The sequence below is a fragment of the Zonotrichia albicollis genome, chromosome 8 (genome assembly GCF_047830755.1).
Source record: "Zonotrichia albicollis isolate bZonAlb1 chromosome 8, bZonAlb1.hap1, whole genome shotgun sequence".
Classification (NCBI taxonomy): Eukaryota; Metazoa; Chordata; class Aves; order Passeriformes; family Passerellidae; genus Zonotrichia; species Zonotrichia albicollis.
In genome coordinates, this window is record NC_133826.1 from 26,357,225 (window position 1) to 26,383,938 (window position 26,714).

Below are 26,714 nucleotides of genomic sequence, written 5' to 3' on the forward strand. Positions count from 1 at the left end.
AGACTAAACTATCCAATTAAGAGATGACACCTGGATTATTTTCCCTTTTAACCCAATAACTGATCCCAAAGAGCTGCAATGGGGACTTTTCTGCCCAATTACAAAATGCCACCCAAACCCATGGAGAAGAACAAAGGAGAAGGTAGAGAAGAACAACCTACCTCCACCCTAAAACCTCCATCTTGCTTCATATTTATTTCTATATTCTAAAATCCCAAACTCTTAAGTTTTCCACCCTGTGATATTACACAACTTCTAACCAACTCCACACCCATAATCTCAGTACTATCAATCAACTTTGGAAACCTTCACAGCCTCAGGACAAATGCAGTGTTCTCTTGTGGGTCTGTGCCTTTAAGCACAGAAACTTTAAAATTTTCAGCATCCAGGATTCCAACACTGCTCAAAGACTCTGAGGAGGCATCAATATGCACCGATGTAGCTTGAAGCAGCTGAGTGTAAGGGATGAACCCAGGATCATTTTTATCCTTGCTGGATTTGTTTGTTCAACAAATATATAGTCTCAATCCAAGTGACCTTCTACCTCCAGGCACAATTCATCTAGCAACAGATGTCAACTCATGTGTGAGAAACCCCTGACATCCATTTAGTCCAATTTTTGTCTCCCCTTTCCTTCTCCCTCTCTTCTGTATCTTTCTCTTCTCTTTGGGTGAATTATACACCTATTCTTACTCATTGGCAATGTCTCTAGCACACCCTGAAGCATTTCATAAAGATCAAGTCATCACAATTACATCATTATTGATATGATACATTTCCAATCTAATTCCAGTCTCACTAGAGTGCAAATGATCATGTTTTTGCATCTGTCCATGACAGATGTCCTGGTTTTATTCAGTTTTATTTACTTCATTTTTTTCTAAAGGATGTCTTATTACTTCTAAGTATTAAATTATTGAGGAACAGATTTTTTTCTCTATGTGAGCTATAGCAGCAATGAATTATTGTGCTTGACAACCAGAAATAAATTATCCTGGTTTTATCTTTTAACCTGCAAGATGTTGCAGAAATATGCCTAAATGTCAAGTCATGTGGGATGAACGTGAATGAAGTCACCTAGAATAATTTCAGCACCTTAACATTCAGATAAAAAAGTACTCAGAAGATATCTCTGGATTATATCTGATTTCTTCTATTTGATAGGCAGTAAGAAATTCTTCAATGATAACTCAGCTACTTCTGCAGGGCCATAGCTGTCATGCTCTGTTACTGTTCTACAGGTAAGCAAGAAATTTTTTTTTTTCTGGATTCATGATAATAAGTTGCTCTGGTTCCAGCCCAGAGCAGCAGGAGGGGCCATGCCCATTGTGTTATAATATTCCTCCTTAGGTCATGGCCAGGGAAGAGGAAAAGGGAATGTGTGTCTTGGGAAAAGGGTGTTGAAGCTGCCAACCACTGTTTTCATTTGTACCAGCCTGGTAAGCATTTTGCATGTAATCACCCTCTCTTTGTACACCTTTGTTGTTAAAACTGTTGCTGTTACTGCTTTTTTTATCTCATTGCTGTTTCCAGGAAATTGTTCTCAGCTGGGGATTTTTACCTTTTGTGCCTTCACTTCTCAACTCCATCCCCAGAACGGGGAAGGGAAAGGTGGGGAGCAAGCAAGCAGTATCTGGTTTGGGAGGGTCTCTGAACTGGGGAGCAGCATTCCTAAACCACAACAGAAATACAGCAAGGGAAAAGACTCTATTTCTTCAAAAACAAATTAATATTGGCTTGACAGTGTCTGCTTAACATCATCAGATACAGGCAATGGAAAAAATATTCAGTCTCAACTAGTTCTGACAGAAGGCATCTACTTCATGCTTCTGTATTTCTTTTGTTTTTTTTTTTTTTTTTTTTTTAGGAAGAGCTAGACCTATCTCCATGTAGAGCTATGGAAAACCAATTTTCAATACATTTGAGGTCAAAGAGTGCAGAACTCTGAACTGGTGGTGGCTTAGATCATATGTGCCCACACAGCAAAGTTAGGGCTTCGTAAAGCACCTGACACATAACCAGCTAAATTTGTGCTGCTATGTGTTAAATGAGGTTTTTTCCTTGGATTCAAATTCCACTCAAATTTACCTACTGACCTAAAGAAATGTTTCCAGATGCATATGCTGATGTGTGAACAATAATGTAAAAAATAAAAAGTGAAGTCCCCAAGGACATGATCTGTTTGGAATATTAAATCAGAAATTCATGCCCTCAAATTTCAACAGGGATTGTATTTTCTGAGGTTCTCACTGTGTAGGTAGGTTGTTAAGTGCCAGATATTAAATAATGACTGCAGAAACTTAAAATTCACAGATAACTTGAAATTAAAGGCTGTAGTTTTCTTTTGAGTGTACTGCTTTATGGGAATAATGTTACCAAAGCTTAGCTGATCCATTGCAGACATTTCAGAAAGTGAGGTTGCTGATTTTAAAGCTATTTTCCCACTAGTTTTCATAAGATTGTAAAGTGCACAGCCACATGGGATTTTTTTATTCCTTTCTTTGCATAAGATCAGGATCAGAATCAATAAGAACTGGAAATCCGAGAAAAAGCTACAAATCTTATGAGAAGTCTATCCAACTTTTTGAGTCTCAAACCAGCACAAATACTTCAGATAAATAAACACTCAGATGCTACTTTTTCCCAGCTTCTAGTGTATCTTTTCAGATTCTTTTATGAAATATGCCGAAACATATTTTGCCATTACAGACTCTTGTTATTTAATTTTGTGTTCTTAAAATACGTAAGATAAAATCTTACTCCGTGCTGTCCTCTTTCTCCCAGGCCGAGTTCCCAAATATCTGTACAAATGTGAACTTCCACTCTTAATGATTTTCACACTCTGTGAGCATAGTGAGAGCAATCCTCCACAACAGCTCTGTGCCAATAAGCACAGGCTATTTTTGCTTGCAAGTCGACTTTGCTTACAATTGTCTGGATGTGAAGAAGAAATCATTAACATCGTGGATTTGTTTGTGTTATGCTGTAAATTTCAACAAATTCTGCTTGCAAATATATCTTTATGACTACTTTTGGTCAATGGACTTTAGGGAAATATTCAGATAAAAGAGATGTACTTGGGAACAAAATGCTGTAATTCCTTTCACCAAAGGAAAAAATATTAGCTTATTAGCTATCTTTTTCAATCAGAAAATTTGGTTTCTCCCATCAGCATGTCCATGGGGAATGGATAATTACCCGTGAATCTACTACTAAAAGGGGTATCACAAACATTGAAAGGAGGTCTGAAGGGCTTTCCTTCTCCTCTTTGGTGGTTATCTCCACAGTTACATTCTATACTATCCCTAACCTACAAAGGGCTGGCAGTTCTGAATGCCAAATATCACTCTTGGAAGAAACAAATCAGTCCCAAATCAATCTCTAGAAAGAGAAAACATGGGAATTTAATGAAGGTATTCATTCCAAATACGTAACATGACCTCAAGAGAATCTATCACATAACTCAAGATGCAAGGGTTCAGTGAGAAGGTATCTCAATTCCTACCTTTAAAGCCAGGGAAATTAGTTTACAAAGGAGGAGGTATTGTTACCTTTTAAGTTGGTCATGTATCTATTCAAGAATTAAAGAGACTTGCCATGATTTTTAGTTTACAGATATATATATTTTGTAGCTTAATGTATGATATTTTGAGGAAAAGGCTCTCTTTCTCCATCTGTGTCTACTACCATTAACATGATATACTAAATCTCACTTGTAAGTACTTAAAAGGGTATATTGATTACCAAAAGTATGTCATAATTCCTTCTCTAGCAAATGGGTAAATGAAGGTAAATATATTGAGTCTCTTTAGAAAAACATCTTGTACTTAGTAAGTATTCCTCCTGAATCATTCCCTTTAGAAAGGTTTTTTGGGTTTTGTAAGCCTATTCATTAGATGACAAAATTTCCTTTTAGATTCTGAAAAGACGTTGGCTGTAGTGTTTTCTCTCTCTGTTCCAAAGCAGTAGTTCAGTTTTTTTTGTTTTTTTTTTTTACCAGCCAAGGCATAGCAGAAGATAGACACAAAGCAAGGGGGAAGCAGGGCTTTTCCAGGAGGCAGAAGAGTCTGAAGTGGAGGATAAAGCTTCAAGGAGTCTGTCACAAGGAATGATTTCATTTCAATACCACAGTCCAGGATGCAAGAAAGAAGAGAAACCAGGGAGCCTGATCACCATTCCCAGTCTCTGGCTCTCTGCTGACGCTTCTGAGGCAGGACTCAGCAGCAGAGAGCGTCTGCACCCTCTGCTGCCTCCTCTGCCCTGTGTGAGCAGTGCACAGCAGCTCTGGCTGGGAACCTGCACTGCAGGGGGCTTGTGCTCTTTGGCTTTTCACCTTTATCAAATGATGCTCTGGCTGCTTAAACTGCAACCCCAGGACACTCCTGAACCGAGGGAGGATCAGCTGCCGCATCTCTTATTGTTCCCAGCAGCTGAGGAATTGCCACGGAATAACTTCCAGCACAGACCTTTCAGCTGGGGCTCGCTGTTCCCTCTCCCGTGCTGGGATCCCTCACCTGCCCTTCTGGCAGCCGGTGACCCCTCAGGTGTGAACTTCCAGCGGCCATCCATCCCTCGGGGACACTTCCAGCGGCCATCCATCCATCCCTCCATCCCTCCATCCCTCGGGCTGACGGGGAGTCGATTCCCTTGAGGAGCAGCAGGGCTGGAGGCGCTCCGAGCCCTCTGCGTTCCAAGGGGGACCCCGGGCGGTGGCTGCCGGCACACACCGGGTGCTGCCCGCTCCTGGCATCGATCTCCTGTCCTGGCACGGAAGGACGGGAAAATCACTGATCTTCCACTTACCATGGAAAGCACCGCTCCTTTGGAGAAGTAAAAGTACTTCGCGCAAAAGAATTATTTTAATAATTCTATTAAAACAAAATTTTATTTAATAATTATTTTAATAGTTATTGCCTTGTAGCACTGCTGTTAGAAATTTTAAAATTTTTTTTGTCTATTTCTTTGGTGCTTTTTTGGTTGGGATTTTTTTGTGTTCTTGTTTTGTTCTGTTTGCTTTGTTATGGTTTTGTAGAGTTCTTTAAGCAAGATTAATTTGAAAACTGAACAGTACTGCACTATACTCTCCTGAATTCACCTGAGACTCTTCCTAGGCATCTCCCTGCTCCTTTTTGCACTGAGTCCCACATCATTCTCCTGAAGGAGCCGTGTGCTGATGGTTTGGATGGGTGCCCTGTTTGCTGGGTGATAAACTGGGTGATGGCCAGGCCCACAGAGTGGTGGGAAATGGAGTTCATGCAGCTGGTCCTGTTGGATATCTTTATCAGTGATCTGAACAAGGGGATAGAGTGCACCCTCACTAAGTTTACAGATGATGCCAAGCTGGCTGGGAGTGTTTTTCTCTTCTGGAGAACAGCAGGCTTAGGGGTTCTCTACAACTACAATTCTACAGAGTCCCAGTATGTGCCCTGTGCTTACCCCTTCATCCAGGTAAATCTGTAACCTCTACACCAGCGGCCTTTATTCATCATTGTGACTGACAGTTCTGGACATGGAGAGCAGTTTGTCACTCTACTAAATGTCAGTCTTGGCTGTAAGACACATGCTACTTATAAATGTGGCATTTTGTTAATGCTCCAAATAATGTTTTGCTGTATACTGTGCATCATGCAGCTTTGAAAGAAAAAATTACCCAGGCCAGGAAATAGATATAAAATGACAGGAGATGTAAACTATTTACTTTTGAGAGCAGTCTTTTAACTCTTTGTCCTTCTTTCCCAGCTTTGTAAATGTTCATTAAATACTTCATAAATGTTATCATAGTATAGATACTTCTGTAAGGAATTAGGTAATCCTGATGGTTTACAAGACACTTGATTTGGCCCAGGTAAAATGCTGCTCACAATCATTTGTCAACTTAATTGTCACTACAAAGAGCTTTTGTGCTGGTGGTTTTTGGGTGCTTGGGTTTTGAGTTTTTTTTTTAATTTTTTGGAAAGTACTTTGCTAATTGCACAAAACAGATGTATTTCAATTTATTCTTTCTCTCTATGAGTTGGCTGATTTTAATTAAATTTTCTCAGTAAAAGGCATTAATAGAAAGTATTAGAATAGAACTTTGTAAGCTTTCTTACTCATTAAAATTTCAGTTACTGAATTTTTAAGAAAAGAAGTGTACATTATCTACTTTGTCATATTGGTAAACTTCATAAGCAAAATATAATATGTAATTGAAGTTGTAACTTTTTATCTGGAATGACTAATAAAGGTATTTAATTTGCTAATAATGTACCAAACCAATATAGTTCTGAAACAAGTATCAATGGAAAGAAAACATTTGTTTTTAAAATTACCACAGTTTAACTGTTTTCTAAAATGTCAACAAAAATTACTTTTTTGCATTTTCTTCTTTTCTTTTAGTTTGTGAACAAGTTTGAAAAAGAAGACTGTGTCTCAGCAGCTTTTCAATAGCTTTAAGGAAGACTTCACAACCACCCTGGGCAACCTGTGCCAGTGTTCACCCTCACAATAACAAAGTGTTTCCTGGAGATCAGGGAGAACCTCCTGTATTTCAGTTTGTGACCACCATCTGGTGGCGTCACTGGGCCCACTGAAAAGACCCTGGTTCTATCTGCTTTGATCCCTCCTTCAGGTATTTATAGACATGGATAAGATGTCCCTAAGCCTTCTGTTCTCCAGGCTCAATAGCTCCATCTTCCTCCCTGGAGGAGTTGCTCCAGTGCCTCCATCATCATCTTCACAGCCCTTCACTTCTTCTGAGCTGGGAGCCCCAAACTGGAGCCAGCATTAGGGGTGCTCACCAGTGCTGAGCAGAGGAGAAGGATCCCCTCCGCCAGCCTGCTGGCTGCACTCAGTGCACCTCAGGATCTCAGAAGAGTGCATATTTTGGCTTGACCTTGGTGCTCTCCAGGACCTCCAAAGCCTTTCCTGACAAAAGCTTTCCAGCCCAGCTAGGTGGCCCCAGTATGCTCTGGTACCTGCCTGGTAGAGTTCCTCTCCAGAAACAGGAGAGGCTTCCCCTTCCTGGACTTGTGATGTTCGTCTCAGCCCATTTCTCAGGCTTGCCAATGACACTATTATCCTTCATCATTCCTTTGAATATTATCCAATATTCATCACTGATGTTGAGCTGTTCTGAGGAAGAGAACCACAATGGACTACAGGATGAGAATTTTTGTGGCAGTAACTGCTGTGTGCAAGAGTTTCCATTTGTCTTTCTCAATTAATATATAATGAAGCTGTAATATTCTGCTGGCCAAAGAAGATGCTCCTTTCAAGGCCCAAGCCACCCAGAGTGGGTGTGTGGTGGAGGGCCTGGGCCACCCCTAGGGCTGGCTCAAGAGTCTGTAAGTGACATGGGGAGATCAGCACTGAAGGTCAGGCTGGATGCTCTTCATGGGCAGAAGGTAAAAACCCAATATGTACAACACTAGTTTGTATTGTCAGAGGGAGGTTCAAAGAGCTGTAATACCTGTTGAAAAAACCTTCCATTATGAAAAGGGAAGATATTTCACTTTGTTTCTTGAATTTCCATCTTATTTAAAGCAAAAATAAAAAAGTTCAAAGATAAGCAAGTATGAATCTCATAGAACTGATTAGTATCTATGTTTCCTAATTCAATTTTTAAACTTGTGTGTTAAGCAACTGAATTAAAACATGTTGCTGTAATTGTGGGTTGAGGCATGTATTATCTCCATTAATAGTCTTTATTATTTATGAGATATAGGCAATATTCAAATCTTTGCATAAAACTTTTGGCTAATGCAATCTAAATACCTAAATATAATTAGTGGAACAGTTTGTTAGCATAATCATTGCCATGGGCTGTAATTAACATAAATTTTAATTTCATGACCTTGTAGAAGAGATTATAATTGCACAAACCATCATTGTGCTGAGAATGTTTTCCTCTTGAATATTGTTTCTTGATGACAATCACCAAAATGTTTTGAAATTATTACTATTATTGTAGTACTCATCTGCATTCAGAGAATGGATTGGGTTGGAAGGGTACCTTGTAAATCATCTGGTTCCTACCTCCCTGCCATAGGCAGCAACACATTCCTCTAGACCAGTTTGCTCCAAGCCCTGTCCAATCTGGCCTTGAACGCTTCCAGGGATGGGGCAGCTATCTCCAGCTGACCCATCTCCTGGAAACCTGTGCCAGGCCCTCACCACCCTCAAGTGGAAGAATTTCTTCCCATCTAACCCTGCCCTCTGTCAGTGGGAAGACATTTCCCTTTGTCTTGACACCCCAGACCCTTGGAAATAGTCATTCTCCATCTTTCCCATATGCTTCCTTCAGAAACTGGAAGGCCACCATTAGGTCACTCCAAATATGCCCTGGCTACTGTTCTTAGGGACAATCTATCAGAGACTTTCTAGCTGGGATTCTAATTTGTTAACTCATACATATTACATGCTAATGAATGTTCAAAGGTAACAAATTCTTTGATTTGTACTGATGCCAAATTTTGCCCCAAACAGGCAGAGTGACTGCCTAATCAGACTCAGCTTAAGTCAATTAAGCAGGAGGTATTTTTATTAGCGACGCGTCGGAGAAATCACAAAATGGATTTCTAAGTTCACATAGCAAAAGCAAGCCTTATATTCAATTTTGGGTATAGGATTACATCAGATCAGATACATAATCATGCATATTCATATGGGGCGTGGTGTAGGCGGAGCGTGGGCGGAGCGTAGGTGGAGACATCTCTTTTGGGGAATTTTCAGGTGGTCGTTCCTGTTGCCTTCATCATAGACGGGGTCTTTCCGATGAGTCTTCCTCTTTAAACTTTTGAACTCTTTTCCTAATTTGGTCAATTCCCGGTGTACTTGGCTTAGATCCCGTGGCTTGGCAAAACCCTTAGGGTCGTTTTGACATTGCTGGCTCTAAACCTGCTTAGCTTATTAGTTTCTCCTATACCTACCTCTTCTCCTGTCATGATGCTCTACCTTTTATCTAATTTATTGCTCTGTTTTCCTAGTGCTGTGCTTTCTCCGTGTGTTCTAGTGCTAGGCCCTTCTTTACATGCTTCTCATTCCATGTTTTAACCCATTACTTCTGGAAGGCTATCTGCTTTAGGGCTTCATTTCCCCCCTTTTTCTTGTAACTTACGAATTCTTTCGTCAAGTTCTGGTCCTACAGGACGCTGATAGGCTCGTACCATTGCCCAAATCATTTGGGTCCTCTTCATTATGCCCCTTAATCTCCACCACAAACAAATGTTTGTAAGAGTTAGTAATAACAAAGCTACAATTACTACTAGCATTGGGTGCACCAGGTAATGGAAGACCTGTGTAGCTGTTGGGGAGTATCTTGTAAAGATGTCCCACCAGTGATGCTGGCCTACTTGTTCTACTTCGGTCAGGACATTCTTTATCTTTTCTGAATTGTGTTCTACCTGCCATACCATTCGTCTAGTTGTTTGATTCACCTTTTGTACCAATTTCTTTACTTCAGGGTGTGCAAGCATTGCTTTGAGAATTTTGACGTCTATCTCTATTTGTAATTTCGGTATCTCTTGATATAAGTTGAAATTTGCGTTAATTAGCTGTTGGGTAGTTATTGGGACAGTGTAATGAAAATCACAACCTATGATCTTGGTAAAGTTGCATACACAAAAGTTAGTATTGTTAGTCTCTTCTAGGCAATTATCTATAGTGACGTTGTCACAAGCTGTCCTTACGCAAGCACACCCATTTCCTATATAGTAAACTTGTGATTGTGTTCTATCATGCGGAAGCATTTCTAAGGTGCATACACTATTTTCAGCATCTAAGCATAAATCGGCAATCCTTTTGCAAATAAGTAATATCGGTGTGAATGTTCATTTGCACCTTTTTCAGGGAATAAGTGGGGTCTAACAATAATTTTAGTTCGTTAGATTTTCTTATCACCTGAGGCCCTATAAAGGTTAGGTTGTGTACGGCTTTAGGCTGGCATCGAGGGTTGAATTGTTAATACCAGCCGCCTTGTTTTTCCTTCTCTTTCTCTTGCTGGGTCAAGCTCTCGACACCCAATTTGGATTTGGTCTCCCTTGTATGCTATCATGGAGGGCTGATCCCATACTTCACTTGCATATGGCTGGTTGTTACGTAAGGCATAAACCTCGAAATAGGGTCCGCTCATTCCTAATTCTGGGTGGATACACTGATGTGCATAAGACCATGGGTCTATTGGGGCATAGTCTTGGGGAAGAGCTATACTTATCGAGAGTCCAATGATCAAAGTTGTAAGGGTTTGAGGTGGAGTCAGGATCATGATGTCTGCTCTTGTTTGTTCTCCGGAGCTTTCTTGACCCGTGAGTAATGGATCCACGCAGGTCGCTCCTTGATCCGAACCGCGGTGAAGGTAGTCAGCAGCACTTGGAAGGGTCCCTCCCACTTCTCTTGTAGGGGTTTTCCTAAAAGATTCTTAACATACACCCAGTCACCGGGATTAAACGGATGCAATTTGCAGTCAGGTTGTTTAGGTTGGTGCTCTATCATTACAGTAGCATTCTTATCGAACTGCTTCCCCACCGTAACTACATAATCGTAAATGTACTGATTACCAATTTGGTCTATAGCGTCCCCATTTACAACTTGCATAGCATAAGGTCTACCATACAGAACTTCAAATGGGCTTAACCTTTCTTTTGACCTTGGTTTGACTCTTAGCCTCAGCAGAGCAATAGGCAAAGCTTGATACCACTGCAAATTAGTCTCCTGGCATATTTTGGCAATCTGCTGTTTGATAAGATGATTCATCTTTTCTACTTGCCCACTGGCCTGTGGACGGTAAGGCGTGTGTAATTGCTATTTAATTTGTAATGCTTTGCTTATTGCTCTCACTACTTTTGCACAGAAATGTGTACCCCTATCTGAAGAAATAGTCTTCGGTACTCCAAATCGTGGAATAATTTCATTCAATAACACTTTTGTTACTTCTCTTTCCTTATTTGTCCTGCAAGGGAATGCTTCAGGCCACCCAGAAAATGTATCAGTTAATACCAACAAGTACCGAAACCCCCCTTTTCTTGGGAGTTCAGAAAAATCAATTTGCCATACTTCACCTGGGAATTTACCTCGATTTATTGCTCCCTGGTGTATCCTAGTCCCTGTATTCGGGTTGTTCTTCAGGCATCGCTCACACTGGGATGTGACATGTTTTATGGTGGTAAATAATTTTGGCCCTGCTATCTTAGCTTGCAGGTACTGATAGAGCGGATCCAAGCCCCAGTGGGCTTTTTCATGTTCTGCTTTTACAAACTGCCACATCACGTTTCCTGGTATTACTAGCTGTCCCGTTTCCAATCTACCTCAACCATTTTCTAGTATTTTGCCCTTATTCCTTTGAATCCATCTATGATCTGATTCCTGGTAATCTGGCTGGATATTGGTATCCAGTTCTCCTGGTATTAGGGCTATTACTTTCACTTCCCTAGCCCTTGTGGCAGCCAATTTAGCTTCTGTATCTGCCTTCCTGTTCCCTATTTCTGGAATAGTATTACCTTTCAGGTGTCCCTTACAATGCATTATGGCCACTTGTGCTGGGAGTTGGACCACCTTTAGCAATCGTAGAATCTCCTCTGCATGCTTGACTGTTTTCCCTTGCGTAGTCAGCAGTCCTCTTTCTTTCCAGATGGCCCCATGGGCATGCACAATGGAAAAGGCATATTTAGAGTCAGTCCATATATTAATTTGCATGTTCTCTGCCAATTCCAAAGCTCGAGTCAGAGCTATCAGCTCTGCCTTTTGGGCTGAAGTCCCCGCAGGCAAAGAGTTTGACTCAATTACTTCTTCTGTGGTAGTAATTGCATAGCCAGCCAGTCTTACTCCCTGCTTCACAAAGCTGCTGCCATCCGAGAACCAGTTGTCTGCATCTTCGAACGGCTCCTCTTTGAGATCCGGACGACTGGAGTAGACGGCTTCAATTGTTTCCAGGCAGTCGTGTTCAATGGATTCTGCTGGGGCTCTTCCTTCTAGAAATGAAGCTGGGTTCACAATGTTAGTTACCTGAATAGTTACATCATCTGATTCAGCCAGGATGGCCTGGTATTTTAGGAATCTGGAGGGCGACAACCAATGATTGCCTTTCTGTTCCAGCACAGCCGACACAGTGTGAGATACCAGCACAGTCACCTTTTGACCCAACGTGAGCTTCCTGGCCTCTTCTACGTTAATTATCACTGCGGCCACTGCCCTCAGACAGCCTGGCCATCCTTTACTTACTTCATCTAGCTGCTTGGAGAAGTAGGCCACAGCTCTCTTATGTGGTCCCAACTGCTGTGCTAGGACTCCTAAGGCCATCCCTTGTCGCTCATGGGAGAACAGCCAGAATGGTTTTGATACATCTGGGAGACCTAAGGCTGGTGCTCTCATTAGTTCCAGCTTTAACTTCTTGAAGGCCCCTTCTGCTTCGGGAGTCCACACTAGGACATTCTTGGATCCCTTCAACAAGTCATACAATGGTTTAGCGAGTATTCCGTACTGGTAGATCCATAGCCGACACCAACCTGTCATCCCCAGAAAGGCTCGCAGATCTCTCACCGTCTCTGGTTTAGGCATCTGGCAGATGGCCTCTTTCCTAGCTGCTCCCAGGGATCGCTGTCCTCTGGAGACTTCGTATCCCAGGTACACCACTTCCTTTTGCACCAGCTGTGCTTTCTGTTGAGAGACTCGATATCCGCTTAAACCCAGGAAATTTAGCAAGGAAATGGTCCATTCAATGCATTCTTCCTCTGTCACTGTTGCTATTAGGAGGTCGTCTACGTACTGCAGAAGGGTACCATCTCCCAGCGGCCTTTCCCACTGTTCTAATTCTTTGGCTAATTGGTTCCCAAAAATCATGGGGGAATTGGCCCATCCTTGGGGTAATACCGTCCAGGTGAGCTGGGTCTTTCTCCCTCTATCTACAGACTCCCACTCAAAAGCAAAGATCTTTTGACTCTCAGGTTTGGGTTCCACACAACTGATTGTTAGGCTTATAGCTGTAATCAGTTGTTCCTCATTTACTTGAAATTCCAATTTGTCTTTGTTGAACTTTATTACGGCTCCCAAGTTTTCCAATAGGTCTCTCCCCAATAAGGGTTTTGGCGAATTTGGTAAATACAGGAACTGGTGAATTCCCATTTGTTTCCCAATTTTGTATTTAATAGGTTTCAAAAAGTAAGCCTTTTCTGGTTGGCCTGTTGCTCCCACAACTTGTACAAATTCATCACTTTTAGGTACCAATTCCTGATTTAAAACCGAAAAGGTTGCTCCCGTGTCAAACAAAAAGTTCAATTCCTTTTTACCTTCCCCTAGCTCCATTTTAACCAGTGGGTCTGCTAGGGTACGGCCCACCGGTCCCCCTAATTCACTATCCTGATGTGTGGTAGTAGTAGTGGCCATCAGCCTTTCCCTTAGTCGGGGGCATTCTTGCTTCCAGTGTCCCATTTCTAGGCAGTAAGCACACTGATTTGGCCCTACTCTAGTTGGGTGGGGTTGGTACCTCCCCCTCCCTCCTATTGGGTTGCCTCTACCTCTTCCCCTAGTTCCAGGTTCCGAGTAACCTGTCTTCTGAGCTGCCACTGCTACAGCCACTACTGAGCTATCTTCCCGTCTTCCTTTTTCTTCTCTTCAACTTCTCCTATCCTCTATCTGAATTACTATATTCAGTTTCTGTGAGCTGTTCTCTGCCTCCCTTTCACGTCTCATCATTCTTCTCACTATATCTCAATTTAGAGACGTCACTTCCCAGTGAGTTACTTTTGTCCCCAGTCCTTGGTGTGCTGGTTTCCATTCTACAGATGCCTCCACTTCTGGGTGTGTGGTTATCTTCATATGGACTGAGTTTGGGCAGGCTACGTGTCTCCCTTCGGCTCTCCACTCCTGACGGACTGCCTTTCTCCCCTTCGACTTCTAGTCTGGGTGGGCTGTCAGCATCCATGTAGCTTCTTGACCCCTGTGGACTATCTAGTCCCTGAGGGCTGCTTATCTTCTCATCGATCCCTGATTTTAATGGGGTACCCCCCCTGAATTCTTCCCAAGTCTTTCCAGTGCTTTAAGATACATCCTAAGGGGGTTTTCATATTTACGTCCTTGCTCTGTTGACCTCCCATGGCTATTTTCTGTGTCTGCGTTTTCGGTTTAATCTCTTTCTCGCAAACACTGTATGTCAATTTATTTTAACACTTCATACACACAATTTCCAATCGCGTCTCATCCACTCTCATCCACACCCACACACTTTAATCCAAACCGTCCTACCTTTCCGGTCTATCAAAGTACACCGCTTTGCCCCGAGATGTCGCTGGCAAACCTATAGTACCCATACTGGTCAACTTCGGGCTATTACACACCCGTAAAACAGCTGTAAACCAAGGTACAGTTTGCAGATGATATCACAATAAATTCTTACACACAAAAAGGTTACAGTTAACACAAAATACCAAATCCTTTACGAGATTCTTGCAAACAACATAACAGTTAAACAAAGGTGTAGCACAAATATATCTCCTCAAAACCTTATCAGAGAAAGGGAAAAATTGGACAAGGTCCCGGACCTGGCTGGATACGTTCCCAGGCGTAGTTTAAAAATTCAAACAAAGCAACAATGCTTTTAAAAATTCAAACAAAACAACAACATTAAGGAAAAACATACACCCTTTTAACAAATACTCTTTTCCTTTCCTTTTTTTCTTTTCCTTTTTGCTTCTTTTTCTTTTTCTTTTTTTTTTTTCTTCTTTTTTTTTTTCTTCCTTTTTTTTTCCTTTTTCCTTTTTTTTCTTTTTCTTTTTTTTTCTTTTTTTTTCTTCCTTTTTTTTTTCCTTTTTCCTTTTTTTTTCTTTTTCTTTTTTCTTTTTTTTTTTCACTCTTTTAACAAATACTCTGATTCCAAATGGGGATTTAAACCCCGATACCAAATGGGGACTCAAACCCCAATACCAAATCCAATACCAAATGGGGACTCAAACCCCAATACCAAATGGGGACTCAAACCCCAATACCAAAACCAATACCATATGGGGACTCAAACCCCAATACCAAATGGGGACTCAAACCCCAATACCAAAACCAATACCAAATGGGGACTCAAACCCCAATACCAAATCCAATACCAAATGGGGACTCAAACCCCAATACCAAATGGGGACTCAAACCCCAATACCAAAACCAATACCAAATGGGGACTCAAACCCCAATACCAAATGGGATTATGCCAAGGCGTCCCTATGGCTCCCGTCGGGCGACTACGTCTAGTCCCCGTTTCCCAATTAAAGCGCTTTGTTCCAAATTCAATATGCAATAAACAATTAAAATACCTCTTAATTGGAGCAGGAGATGCAGGAAACCCCTCGTCCACCGAAGAGCGCTGGTCCGGGGGGGAGTCTCTTCTGACAAAAATCTGTCAGGGGCGCCCGAGGGTCCCGGCCCCGGACCCAGCTCCGGAGGACGCTCAAGGATCTGCTCTCCCGTCTGGTTGTCCCATCTGGGTCGCCAGAAAATGATGCCAAATTTTGCCCCAAACAGGCAGAGTGACTGCCTAATCAGACTCAGCTTAAGTCAATTAAGCAGGAGGTATTTTTATTAGCGACGCGTCGGAGAAATCACAAAATGGATTTCTAAGTTCACATAGCAAAAGCAAGCCTTATATTCAATTTTGGGTATAGGATTACATCAGATCAGATACATAATCATGCATATTCATATGGGGCGTGGTGTAGGCGGAGCGTGGGCGGAGCGTAGGTGGAGACATCTCTTTTGGGGAATTTTCAGGTGGTCGTTCCTGTTGCCTTCATCATAGACGGGGTCTTTCCGATGAGTCTTCCTCTTTAAACTTTTGAACTCTTTTCCTAATTTGGTCAATTCCCGGTGTACTTGGCTTAGATCCCGTGGCTTGGCAAAACCCTTAGGGTCGTTTTGACATTGCTGGCTCTAAACCTGCTTAGCTTATTAGTTTCTCCTATACCTACCTCTTCTCCTGTCATGATGCTCTACCTTTTATCTAATTTATTGCTCTGTTTTCCTAGTGCTGTGCTTTCTCCGTGTGTTCTAGTGCTAGGCCCTTCTTTACATGCTTCTCATTCCATGTTTTAACCCATTACTTCTGGAAGGCTATCTGCTTTAGGGCTTCAGTACTCAGCATCCTGGGTACCAAGAGTTTGTGTAGTGGGAATGATGAAATTGGTGGAATTGTGGGGTGACACACATAAAACTTCTCTCAGGCTTGGGCTCATCTTGCGAGCACCAACCATCCACTGCCATCTTGGTGAAGAGAATTCTACACCCAAATGGAATTTTTCAGGCTGTGAACTGCAAAACATGCAGTGGGGTCCATCCTGCACCATGCAAACAGGCCATGGCAGTACTGACAGCTGGGCTGAACAGCACCACGGACTGCCACCAGTGTTTGCTGACATCAGCAAACAGTATTGGCTAATCAAAGGATCAAAGTCCTAATCAGTATTGGCTGTGTGGGAGCTGTGCCAAGGAAAACATTCGGTGGAGTTGTCACATCAATGTGATGAACCCTTTAGCAGAAGGAGGATCCTCATTCCATGGCTATGGATCTCTTATCAGGAGAAAGGAATAATAGATCTATTGGGTACTCAGGAAAATATTGCAAATGGAACTGCCACTGCCATGCAAGCATTTCACAATAGGTGGCTCAGTATCACAGACTGCTGCTCAGAAGTTCCCAGCCTGAGATTAGTTGCTGGCTAAAGGAGGAGGTGTTTGCATGTTAGTAAATACTACCTGCTGCTGTCTCTGTAAACCAAAATCAATGCATTGAGACCAGTCTGAAATTCTGGAGAAGACTAAAGCCCTCATCTGATGTGATAACCAAAATTAATAAGTGTAAAATAGCTGTTTTGTGGACATGGCTTAGCTTCTGTTTCCCAGGTCTCAGGGCAGCTATCAACAGGTGGCAGCCAACATACAGGAAGAGTGAGTCACCTGTAGCCAAAATTAGGTTCTGTTCCTAATTATTTCACAGAAATTTTGGGAGATTTGAACACACCCTCTAATACCTGCTCTTTTTATGCGGATGTAAGATGGAATTGTTTTAAAAATTCTAACAGCAGTGCTACAAGGCAATAATTATTAAAATAATTATTAAATAAAATTTTATTTTAATAAAGTTATTAAAATAATCCTTTTGCGCGAAGTACTTTTACTTCTCCAAAGGAGCGGTGCTTTCCATGGTAAGTGGAAGTTCAGTGATTTTCCCGTCCTTCCGTGCCAGGACAGGAGATCGATGCCAGGAGCGGGCAGCACCCGGTGTGTGCCGGCAGCCACCGCCCGGGGTCCCCCTTGGAACGCAGAGGGCTCGGAGCGCCTCCAGCCCTGCTGCTCCTCAAGGGAATGGACTCCCCGTCAGCCCGAGGGATGGAGGGATGGCCGCTGGAAGTGTCCCCGAGGGATGGATGGCCGCTGGAAGTTCACACCTGAGGGGTCACCGGCTGCCAGAAGGGCAGGTGAGGGATCCCAGCACGGGAGAGGGAACAGCGAGCCCCAGCTGAAAGGTCTGTGCTGGAAGTTATTCCGTGGCAATTCCTCAGCTGCTGGGAACAATAAGAGATGCGGCAGCTGATCCTCCCTCGGCACAGGAGTGTCCTGGGGTTGCAGTTTAAGCAGCCAGAGCATCATTTGATAAAGGTGAAAAGCCAAAGAGCACAAGCCCCCTGCAGTGCAGGTTCCCTGCCAGAGCTGCTGTGCACTGCTCACACAGGGCAGAGGAGGCAGCAGAGGGTGCAGACGCTCTCTGCTGCTGAGTCCTGCCTCAGAAGTGTCAGCAGAGAGCCAGAGACTGGGAATGGTTATCAGGCTCCCTGGTTTCTCTTCTTTCTTACATCTTGGAGTGTGGTATTGCAATGAAATCATTCTTTGTGACAGACTCCTTGAAGCTTTATCCTCCACTTCAGACTCTTCTGCCTCCTGGAAAAGCCCTGTTTCCCCCTTGCTTTGTGTCTATCTTCTGCTATGCCTTGGCTGGTAAAAAAAAAAAAAGGAATTACTGAATGGCTACCTTGGAACAGAGAGAGAAATCACCACTGCAGCGAAACATGAGCCAGCACATGCCTAGGTGTGCAAGAAGGTCAAGGGCAGCCTGACCTCTACCAGCCATATGTGGCCAACAGGACCAGGACACTGACTGTCCCCCTGTTCTGGGCACTGCTGAGGCCAAACCTCAAATCCTCAGGTCATTTGTGGGACCCTCATGGCAAAAGGACATTGAGGGACTAGGGTGTGTCCAGAAAAGGGAACAGACCTGGTGAAGGGGATGGAGAACAAAGAGCAGCTGAGGGGACTCAGCCTGGAGAAAAGGAGACTCAGGGGTGAGCTGCTGGCTCTGCAGAACTGCCTGATAGGAGAGTGTGATCAGGTGGCGATTGGACTCTTCTCGCAAACAAGTAAAAGACAAGAGGGAATGGCATCAAGTTGCACCTATGGGTATTTATCATGGAATCATTGAAGAGGCTGTGTTGGAAAGGACCCACCAGCATCATCTAGCCCAGCTCTTGGACCCCCTTGAAACCCCAACAATCTCATCGCATGCCTGAGCATTTTGCAGACATTTCTTGAACTCAGACGGGCTTGTTGCCGTGACCGCTTCCCTGGGGGAGCCTCATTCCGCTGCTGAGCTGGAAAGTGCGGACGTGGGAAGTCTCGCCTGCCTTGTGCAGGGACGAACAGAAACCGGGGCTGTGAGCTTGTCAACCGGGCCGGGTTGACAAGAGACGGCCGGGTTAAGGTGAAGGCAGCCGGGATTAAGCGAGAAGCGGCCGGGATGACAAGAGACGGGCGGCATAAGGTGAAGGCAGCCGGGACGAGGAGAGGCGGCCGGGATGAAGCGAGGGTCGGCCGGATGAAGAATGGCGGCCGGGATAAGGTGAAGGCAGCCGGGATGAGGAGGGACGGCCGGGATGAAGCGAGAGGCGGCCGGTATGAAGCGGGGGGCGGCCGGAATGAGTGAGGAGAGGCGGCCGGGATGAGAGGTAGCCGGGTGCTGCCGGGAGCGGCCACCGGGGGGCGCCGTGGGTGAGGCTGTGCCGGCCCCACTCCCCCCCCCGCCCCGTTGGTCTGACAACGGCACGCGCGGCTCCGCCTGACGGCCCCGTGGGCGACGGGGAGCGACCCCGAGCGACACCCGCAGGGGCTGGAAGGTGAGTGGCAAATGTGGAGTTTCACTGTTAGGAGTATCCCGGAGCTGCTTTGAAGGCTGGAGCGCCTCTGCTCTAGACTGGGAGAGCTGGGGGGGGGGGGGGGGGTTCAGTCTGCAGAAGAGGAGGCTCCAGGGAGACCTTAGAGCCCCTTGCAGTGCTTAGAGGGGATCCAAGAGAGCTGGAGAGGGACTTTGGAGAAGGGTCTGGAGTGGCAGGATACAAGGAATGGCTTCAAACTGCCATAGGGCAGGGTTAGATAGGGTATTGGGAAGGAATTCTTCCCTGTGTGGGTGGTGAGGCCCTGGCACAGGGTGCCCAGAGAAGCTGTGGCTGCCCCTGCATCCCTGGAAGTGCCCAAGGCCAGGCTCTACGAGGCCTGGGGTAGTGCAAGCTGTCCCTGCCCATGGCAGAGGTTGGAAGATGATCTAGGATGATCTTTAAGGTCCCTTCCAGCCCAAACCATTCTGTGATTCAAGGAACAAGGACGGCCCCTTTCCAAGTGAAGTGTTGCATCTCCTCTTGGCTCCCAGCTTGTGGTTGCCAGTTCTTCTGGAAGCCGGCCCGGCCAGTCAGCTGCAATGAGCCACAAGTTCTCAACAGGACGGGACTGACGTGTTCACAGAGAGGAGGGCTGCAAACAGATCTTCAAGGTCACGGTAAAAAAAGCAAAGGATTTGGCAAAAGCCAAAGGAGTTTGTTGTGTTAGTCAGTTTCCTGGCTGTTGAAATGACCCCAGGTCAATTTCAACATTTCTGGTTTTGGTTTGTTTTAGTGAAAAATGAATGTGTTATCTCCAGCATATGCTCTCCAATGCATCTACATGTGTTCCTATCTCTTTGTTGGATATCAGGTTATATTAAGTCAGAATCATAACACAGCAGTAAAACATTTAGTGGCATAGTTAGCCAGATTCAGGCATTTCTCACTCTGCTGTTAACTGTTTTGGTAACTGTAAGCAAGGCAACACCATCCAGTTACTCCACTTTCCCTCTCCGAGGAAAAGATTATCCTTTTTTTTTTCTCATTTTAAAAATAGCCTTAGATAAAAATGATTGTGTGTGTGGCATGTAGGGTTCATTAATTTATCTTTCTCTTCTGCTGTCTTTCCCCTACTATTTTTCATTAATTATTTTGTTGCTGTTTTTCATTCTGTAGGTTTGAAGGAATTCGGATTGTTGAGATTATGGTTCTTGGAAGGCACACTTAGCCCACCTTTTGGATGAAGCAAAGACAAGGAGCTCTAAGAAGAGTAAAAAGCTCACTGTAAATAAGCATTCAGAAATGTTTGCTGATGCCATGCCATCCCCAAGTAATCAACAGAAAACATGTTTTGTAAAAACACCCATCACTAACTTCACAAAAACACCACAGCCAGACAGGTATGGAACAGAAGCATAAAACCCCAATTATATGTTCATAACTAAAGGTATGAAATTGACAGATCTTCACTGGGAATTAGAAACTCCTGAATTCTTGGTCATAACACTAATAATGTGCAATAGACTGTCTCCTTGCCAAATGTAAATTTAGTATAATGAACTGCTTGCTGCCTGTTGAAGTGCAGGCTAACTGACTAATATTTGCAATGGCAGGCATATTGTATGGCTTTCCTTTTAAAAACAAATAGTCTTTGCTTATAGCAATCTAGATAGACACCCAGTCTGAAACATATTTTTTAGGCTGTATTTCCAAGTAAATGGCTTACATGATGATGCAGTAAGATAATGTAATGAACAACCATGAAATTAATGCGTCCATCCTTTTTAACCCTAAGCCAGCTGCTGAATAATGATACAGGAATTCTCACTGACCCCAAGGAGAAATACAGTGCCCAAGCTGTTGGGAAAAGCACTGGGCAGATAAAGACTATTTCCACATTTCTTGCTAGTGTCTCCTTAAGAGTTCACAGGATTTTTACCTTTTAGAGCTGTTCTGTAAGTCTCTGTAGTTTACAAGTTCTAAATCTAGCATGTATTGCTCCAATGCCATCCTAATAGATTTGAAATTGGGATCTACCTAGACTTGAGTTTGTCTCAGAAGAAGCAACTTCGATTCTTTGAATTATATTCTTTAAAGTTAGAATGATGCTTATGTTCACTTTAATGTTACATTTTTCCAATTAAAGTGTATTATGCTATTATGTTAGTCCCTCTTCTGGTGCGTTTGTAATACAAATTGAAGCTTTATTCTCTTTCTGTTTCAGACTACCTACAACTTTTCCAGAGGCACAGGGAAAGGTAGATGCAAGTTCAGCTGAGGAAGTCAGAGGCCTGCCTGATGTAGTTGGTAAAACTGGTTTCCCTTAATGCTTTATTTTAATTTGCATTCACAGGAGATGTGGTACATGTAACAGGTTTAGCTGAACAAGGTACAAAGTTGTGCTGGTTTGAAAATAAACCAGCAGGAGAAATTAACCCCACACAAATAACCTTGTAAGAGATTTCAAACTGGAATTACAATTTAATAGAAAGATCACAGCAAATGCAATGATACAGAAAAACTGGTTGAAAACCACAAAGTCAGAGTACAGCCTGGCACCCTGTTGGTCAGGGCTGCAGTGGTTACAGTGCTGTCAGAAGGCGTGGTCTTGAGGAAGTTCAGGTCTTCCTCTGGGTGTCCAGTGGTGGCAGTGTCCCAAGTCCCCAGACTGCTTAAATTATAAACAGGGGGGTTCAGGTAGTACATCCCTCAGTGCAGGGAGGTTCTCACAATGATGTAATCACAATGGAATTATGTAGAATTTTTTTTTTTTTGAGTCTATGGCATTCATTTCAGCTGCCCATTCTGCTGTCAGTGCATATTCAGTTCATCATGTCCCATTAGCACAGATGACCGTCACTGGACGGATGATGCTGCTGCTTCCCCAGCTGAGTTATTTTAAGAATAAAGAAACACCACTTCGCCTTGCAGGGTTTGCCTGTCTCATTTTCACACCCAGCTTGAATCCTGAGGGTCAGGTGTGCACTGAAAACCACCCATCATTAACAGCTCATCACAAAAAAAGATGAAGAGTCTTCTAACAGAAAAAAAAAAAAAAAAAAAGTTGTAAAATTGTCAGTCAATCACAGGTTATGTTTAGATGATAAATTCCAGTTTTGAAGTAATCAGATCTCATTCCTTAAATTTTGCAATTTTTTTACATCATACCTGAGCTTAGTTGATATTTCCATGCTATTATCCTTATGGAATTCAAAAGTTAATAAAGAAAATTTTAAAATACGCCCTAGTATTCTTAACCTCCATTTGCTAGGATTGCACTTCCCATGGAAGTGGAAATCCTTCTGAAAATCAAAAGTTAATAAAGGAAATTTTAAAATGCACCTTAGTATTTTTAACCTGCATTTGCTAAGATTGCACTTCCCATGGACAGATGATGCACACTGTGAAAGCTGCACAAACTACAGCAGTCATAGTGCAGATTTAGGGATTTATTTTTCATGCATCCCATGTTCAGCAGCAGCAGTTCCAGGCTATAGAATCCTCATTTCTTCCCTGGCAGTTGCTGAGGAAGCAGGCAACAGTGCATGGAGGTACCTGGCAGAACGGCGGCAGAAGCGTCACGATGAGGCACTGACCGAAATGCAGCAGGAGCTGGACTGTATTGGCAGGGTAAGGCAGGAGTTGCTAATCCAGTCATGAGTGCTCTTCTAAGGTTGGGCCCAATATTCAAATGATCACACTGACCTACCATTACAGGAGATGGAAGCCTCTGTTTTGAATCTTCAAGAATTCCTTCAGCTCAAAGTGATGAAATCAGATGAAAAGAGTAAACTTCTGTTTGAAAAGATTGCATCTGACATGGATTTGGAAGGTTTCTCATTTGAAGTAAGGCAGCTCAGAGCATTGGCTCAACTTCAGTTCTTTGTATCTGCTCTGTGTAACATCTTCTTATGGCTCACTGGAATCCTAAATTATTGGGGTTTTATTTTAAAAAATTTCTTTTATATATATTCACTTTTCAGTTAAGTTGAGAGTCGATTTGTATTGCAGGGTTTGGAAGAGCTCTGGAATATGATCCATGAGGAATCCTCAAACAGAAGGAAGTGGATTAGGGCAGTGGATGAATCCCTAAAGGAGATTGAAAGGAGTCGAGCCATGAAAGTGAGCTGCAGTCTTGATAACTGTTACTTAAGTATAAGATTGTTATTTGCTGATTTAATGCTGGGTGCAGAGCAAAGAGTAGCTGGTTTCCACAGGAGTCACAGGTCTGCCAGTAGTTTCTGTTGTGTGGTGATTGCTTTCTTTTCACCAATAAACTATTCACTCATTTTACACCCACATAATCAGGAGAAGCTCCTCTTTTCCTAGTTTGAAGGTGTTGTTTTCTTTCACAATTACCTATACTAAAGGTGCAAGTAATATGTGAGCTGCTTTTATTTCCCTGAAGGGTTGTGTAGGTGAAACTTTGATTTGGTCTGTTATTTTTGGTGGGCCATACCTATTCTGCAGTTAAGAAGGAGCATATACATAACCTAGCTGAATTTTAGTTTGGGTTGGCTGGGTGTTGGTAGCAAACATGTTGCAGTTTTGTAGCTTTCAGCCTAATCTGTAAAAGTCATTGCACATCATAGGAAATGTTTGGTTACAAAAATGGATAGACTGTGGAAGAGCTTACTGCACTGTCCTTGTAGGCAAAGGAAAGCTGTTTGTTCTACCAGTGCCAGTTTCTCCTCTCTTTGTAATTCAGGTATAATGAAAAGGTCCAAGAGTATCACCAGTAACCTTTCTGTTGGATTAGTGACAGCAAATGTCAGAGATGAAACATTTGCTTTCATTTTGTGTTCTCTTAAAACAGGCCCTGGTGGATTCCCTTCAGATATTTGAAAGGAATTTGGTTTGATTTTTAAATTCATGTTGCAGCCTATCTGCAAAGCACTCAGTTATCACAGATATTAAAGAGAAATCAGCTGAGTAGTAGCAAAGTGGAATGTTTTAGTTATTATTTTTATGAATTACTGAAAAAATCAGTCTTCAAGATAACTAAGATTAAGATTTTAAAATTTACTTCTCAATTTGTGTCATTCACTTAATTTTAATTCACTTTAATAGATTTAATTAATGAATAATGAATCTAATGGATTTCATTTTAATGGAAAAATTGTTCATGTAGTTTTTTAACTTGGGAAACTGATATTTGAGTTAACTTTGAATTGTTGTTTTTCTTTATTCTTTTATTGCACAGATAGCAGATGTACTGACCAAGTATACTGTGAAACTGGAGGAAATTTCCTTCTTCTTGGAAGCTGATGTTCACAGGCTCATTAATGATAAGGCCATGGTAAATGTTTTACCTGGGGCAAGATAGCAGTCTGAATATTCCTAGAATGTCTTTTTTTTCCCAGCTGAAATCAATTATTTCTGCCTATCAATCACTGAAATATAGAGAGATTTCTACTTTGCATGGTATTTGTTACCATTTGTATTCTTTTTTCCCCTCATTTTGTGTAGAAAACAATTTTTTTTTTGGTTTTGCATGTGGTATGCTGCTTCTACTCCTGGTTTTATTTTTTAATACACAGACTATAAACAGAGCGCTGCTGGATAATGAGAGGGCAACTGCCAAGCTGCTCTTTAATCTAATGAAATCAGAGCTTGAGAAAGAAAAAATGCATCAACTGAAATGGCAAGAGAGAGTCAAGGACTGGAAGCTCATCCAAAAGAACTGTGTAATTCAGAGTTTCAGGTCAGAAATTTTGCAGTCTTATTTTAGACAATGAATAACATAAAATGACTCGAGTTCACTTGTGGTTTCTATAAAACAACAAGTTTTAAAAAGTTATTTTTTCTTTATACATATCATATATGATATCATGCTTCCATTATACATATCTTTATTCCATCCTGCAGAGAATTTATGGCAAGTGAAGAAATACAGAATCCCCCAGCAGTGAAAATGGAAATGGAAAACATGATAAAGGAGCAGATTGTACTTAGTGAACAGAGACTGAGGGTTTTGCAGCACATTGGGTATGGCAAAAGAGGATATAGCATAAAGCAAAACAGTTCTTTCTGGAGTTAATGAGGGTCTTGGCTGCAAAATGCACTTTGCTTTCTGTCAGTGTGTGATTGTTAAATTCAGCAGTAAGACAGGGTCTAAACCTATTTTTCTACAGCCATTTTTAGTGGGAAAAATGCTTTCTTGATTTTCACTGCACCAGCTACAATAAATAGGTTGTAATCGAGGGCTAAAATGCAGGAATGCAAAAGTAAATCTTAACTGACATTTGAGATGCGGTAGAGATGGGCAGACAAATATGGGTGGAGAGCTAGAAGTTGGTGGGTTTTTTCTCCATGAGATTTAATTAGTGTAATAAATTAAGAGAGGAGTCTGGATAGAAATCTAACACTGCTATGTTTGAATATCCATCCTGAACACAAAAGCATTTTAGGGTGCAGTGCATTACAATATTTACAGGGAGTATTTTTACAGTGCATGTAGGAACAAGGTAGATTACAGTTCCTTGTTGGGTAGTAAACAGTTGGCCTCAAACAACAACAATCTCTTTGGTTGATTTTCATTTCCAAGATGGGTGTAAATAAAATAAAGCACAGTAGTATGGATACTCTGATTCATAATTTTGTATTTTATAATAGTCTTATACAGAAATGACTAGTTTGTATTTTAAGATCCTTGACTCTTGTTTCCTGCTTTGATAGCACCTTATTGCCTCCAACACATACAAAATCTGATGTAAATGAATGGTACAGAACTCTGGAGAACTTAAACAAAAATATAGGTAAGTTGGGAAATGATAAAAACAGTCTGGAATTCAAGCAATACTTTCTTTTTTCCTGGGAAAGGAGTTGCTTTGAAAGTGCATGTTTGCTCTATTCTTTGTTCCACATCTTCCCACATACCTTCTCAGTTGCTTTGACCTGGCAATAAGAAGAAAAAGAAGCTGCCTGTGACATCACTTTCCTTTGGCTGGTACAAACACTTGTACAGGGTGACATTTAGCAGGAACTGGCTTGGTTAGAATTAATCTGGGGAAATAAAAGGTTAATTTTGACATGGATCAGTTCTCAATCATACAAAAATACTTTTTAACTCTTGGAAAAGGAGAGGGGAAGAAGTACTGGAGGTAGTTCCTTTCTCTATGTCCTGTAGTGTGCCTATAAACAACTGTGTGTCACATTCACATTTTCTAAAAATTCCCTTCGCCCAGGATTTTTCTCCTGGAAACCTGAGAAGACTCAGAGAAAAAGAAAAATAATTGTTATCTCATTTGCTTCTGCTCTGTTTTGTTCACATGTGGAATGTGTTTGGAGATTGTTTACCCACAGGTGATTGTTTCCTTGCATTCTGCTGTGAGTTGTTTTGACTCTTTGCCCAATCAGGGCCAAGCTGTGTTGGGGCTCTGGAAAGAGTCACAAGTTTTCATTGTTATCTTTTTAGCATTCAGTAAGTATTCTTTCTCTATTCTTTAGTATAGTTTAGTATAGCATTCTTTAATATAATATAGTATCACAAAATAATAAATTAGCCTTCTGAGAACATGGAGTCAGATTCATCATTCCTTCCTGCCATGAGATACAATAATGTGTATTAAAACATCTTATTTGATTGCTTGTTAGTGTCACTCAGGTGTGCAGACACTG

General features: G+C 42.2%; 1 protein-coding gene and 1 long non-coding RNA gene across 12 annotated transcripts in view; both read left to right on the forward strand.

Annotated features, from left to right (window-relative positions):
• Positions 1-933: 933 nt before the first annotated feature.
• Positions 934-8,436, forward strand: LOC141729868 (uncharacterized). The gene is made up of 4 exons (XR_012581430.1): positions 934-1,241; positions 1,351-1,439; positions 4,001-5,448; positions 6,379-8,436. It is a non-coding gene; the product is annotated as an uncharacterized LOC141729868 (long non-coding RNA).
• Positions 8,437-18,672: 10,236 nt separating this feature from the next.
• Positions 18,673-26,714, forward strand: part of CCDC180 (coiled-coil domain containing 180) — a 30,053-nt gene continuing 22,011 nt past the window's right edge. For 2 of the 11 annotated variants that reach the window (XM_074546308.1, XM_074546316.1), the window contains exons 1-11: positions 18,858-19,115; positions 19,592-19,771; positions 20,271-20,494; positions 21,319-21,401; positions 22,615-22,724; positions 22,812-22,940; positions 23,106-23,216; positions 24,298-24,393; positions 24,635-24,798; positions 24,963-25,082; positions 25,773-25,852. In XM_074546308.1, coding sequence (XP_074402409.1) covers positions 20,397-20,494; positions 21,319-21,401; positions 22,615-22,724; positions 22,812-22,940; positions 23,106-23,216; positions 24,298-24,393; positions 24,635-24,798; positions 24,963-25,082; positions 25,773-25,852 — 991 coding nt within the window. In that variant the 5' untranslated portion in view covers positions 18,858-19,115; positions 19,592-19,771; positions 20,271-20,396. The other 9 variants (XM_074546311.1, XM_074546312.1, XM_074546309.1 and 6 more) reach the window with 9 other exon arrangements.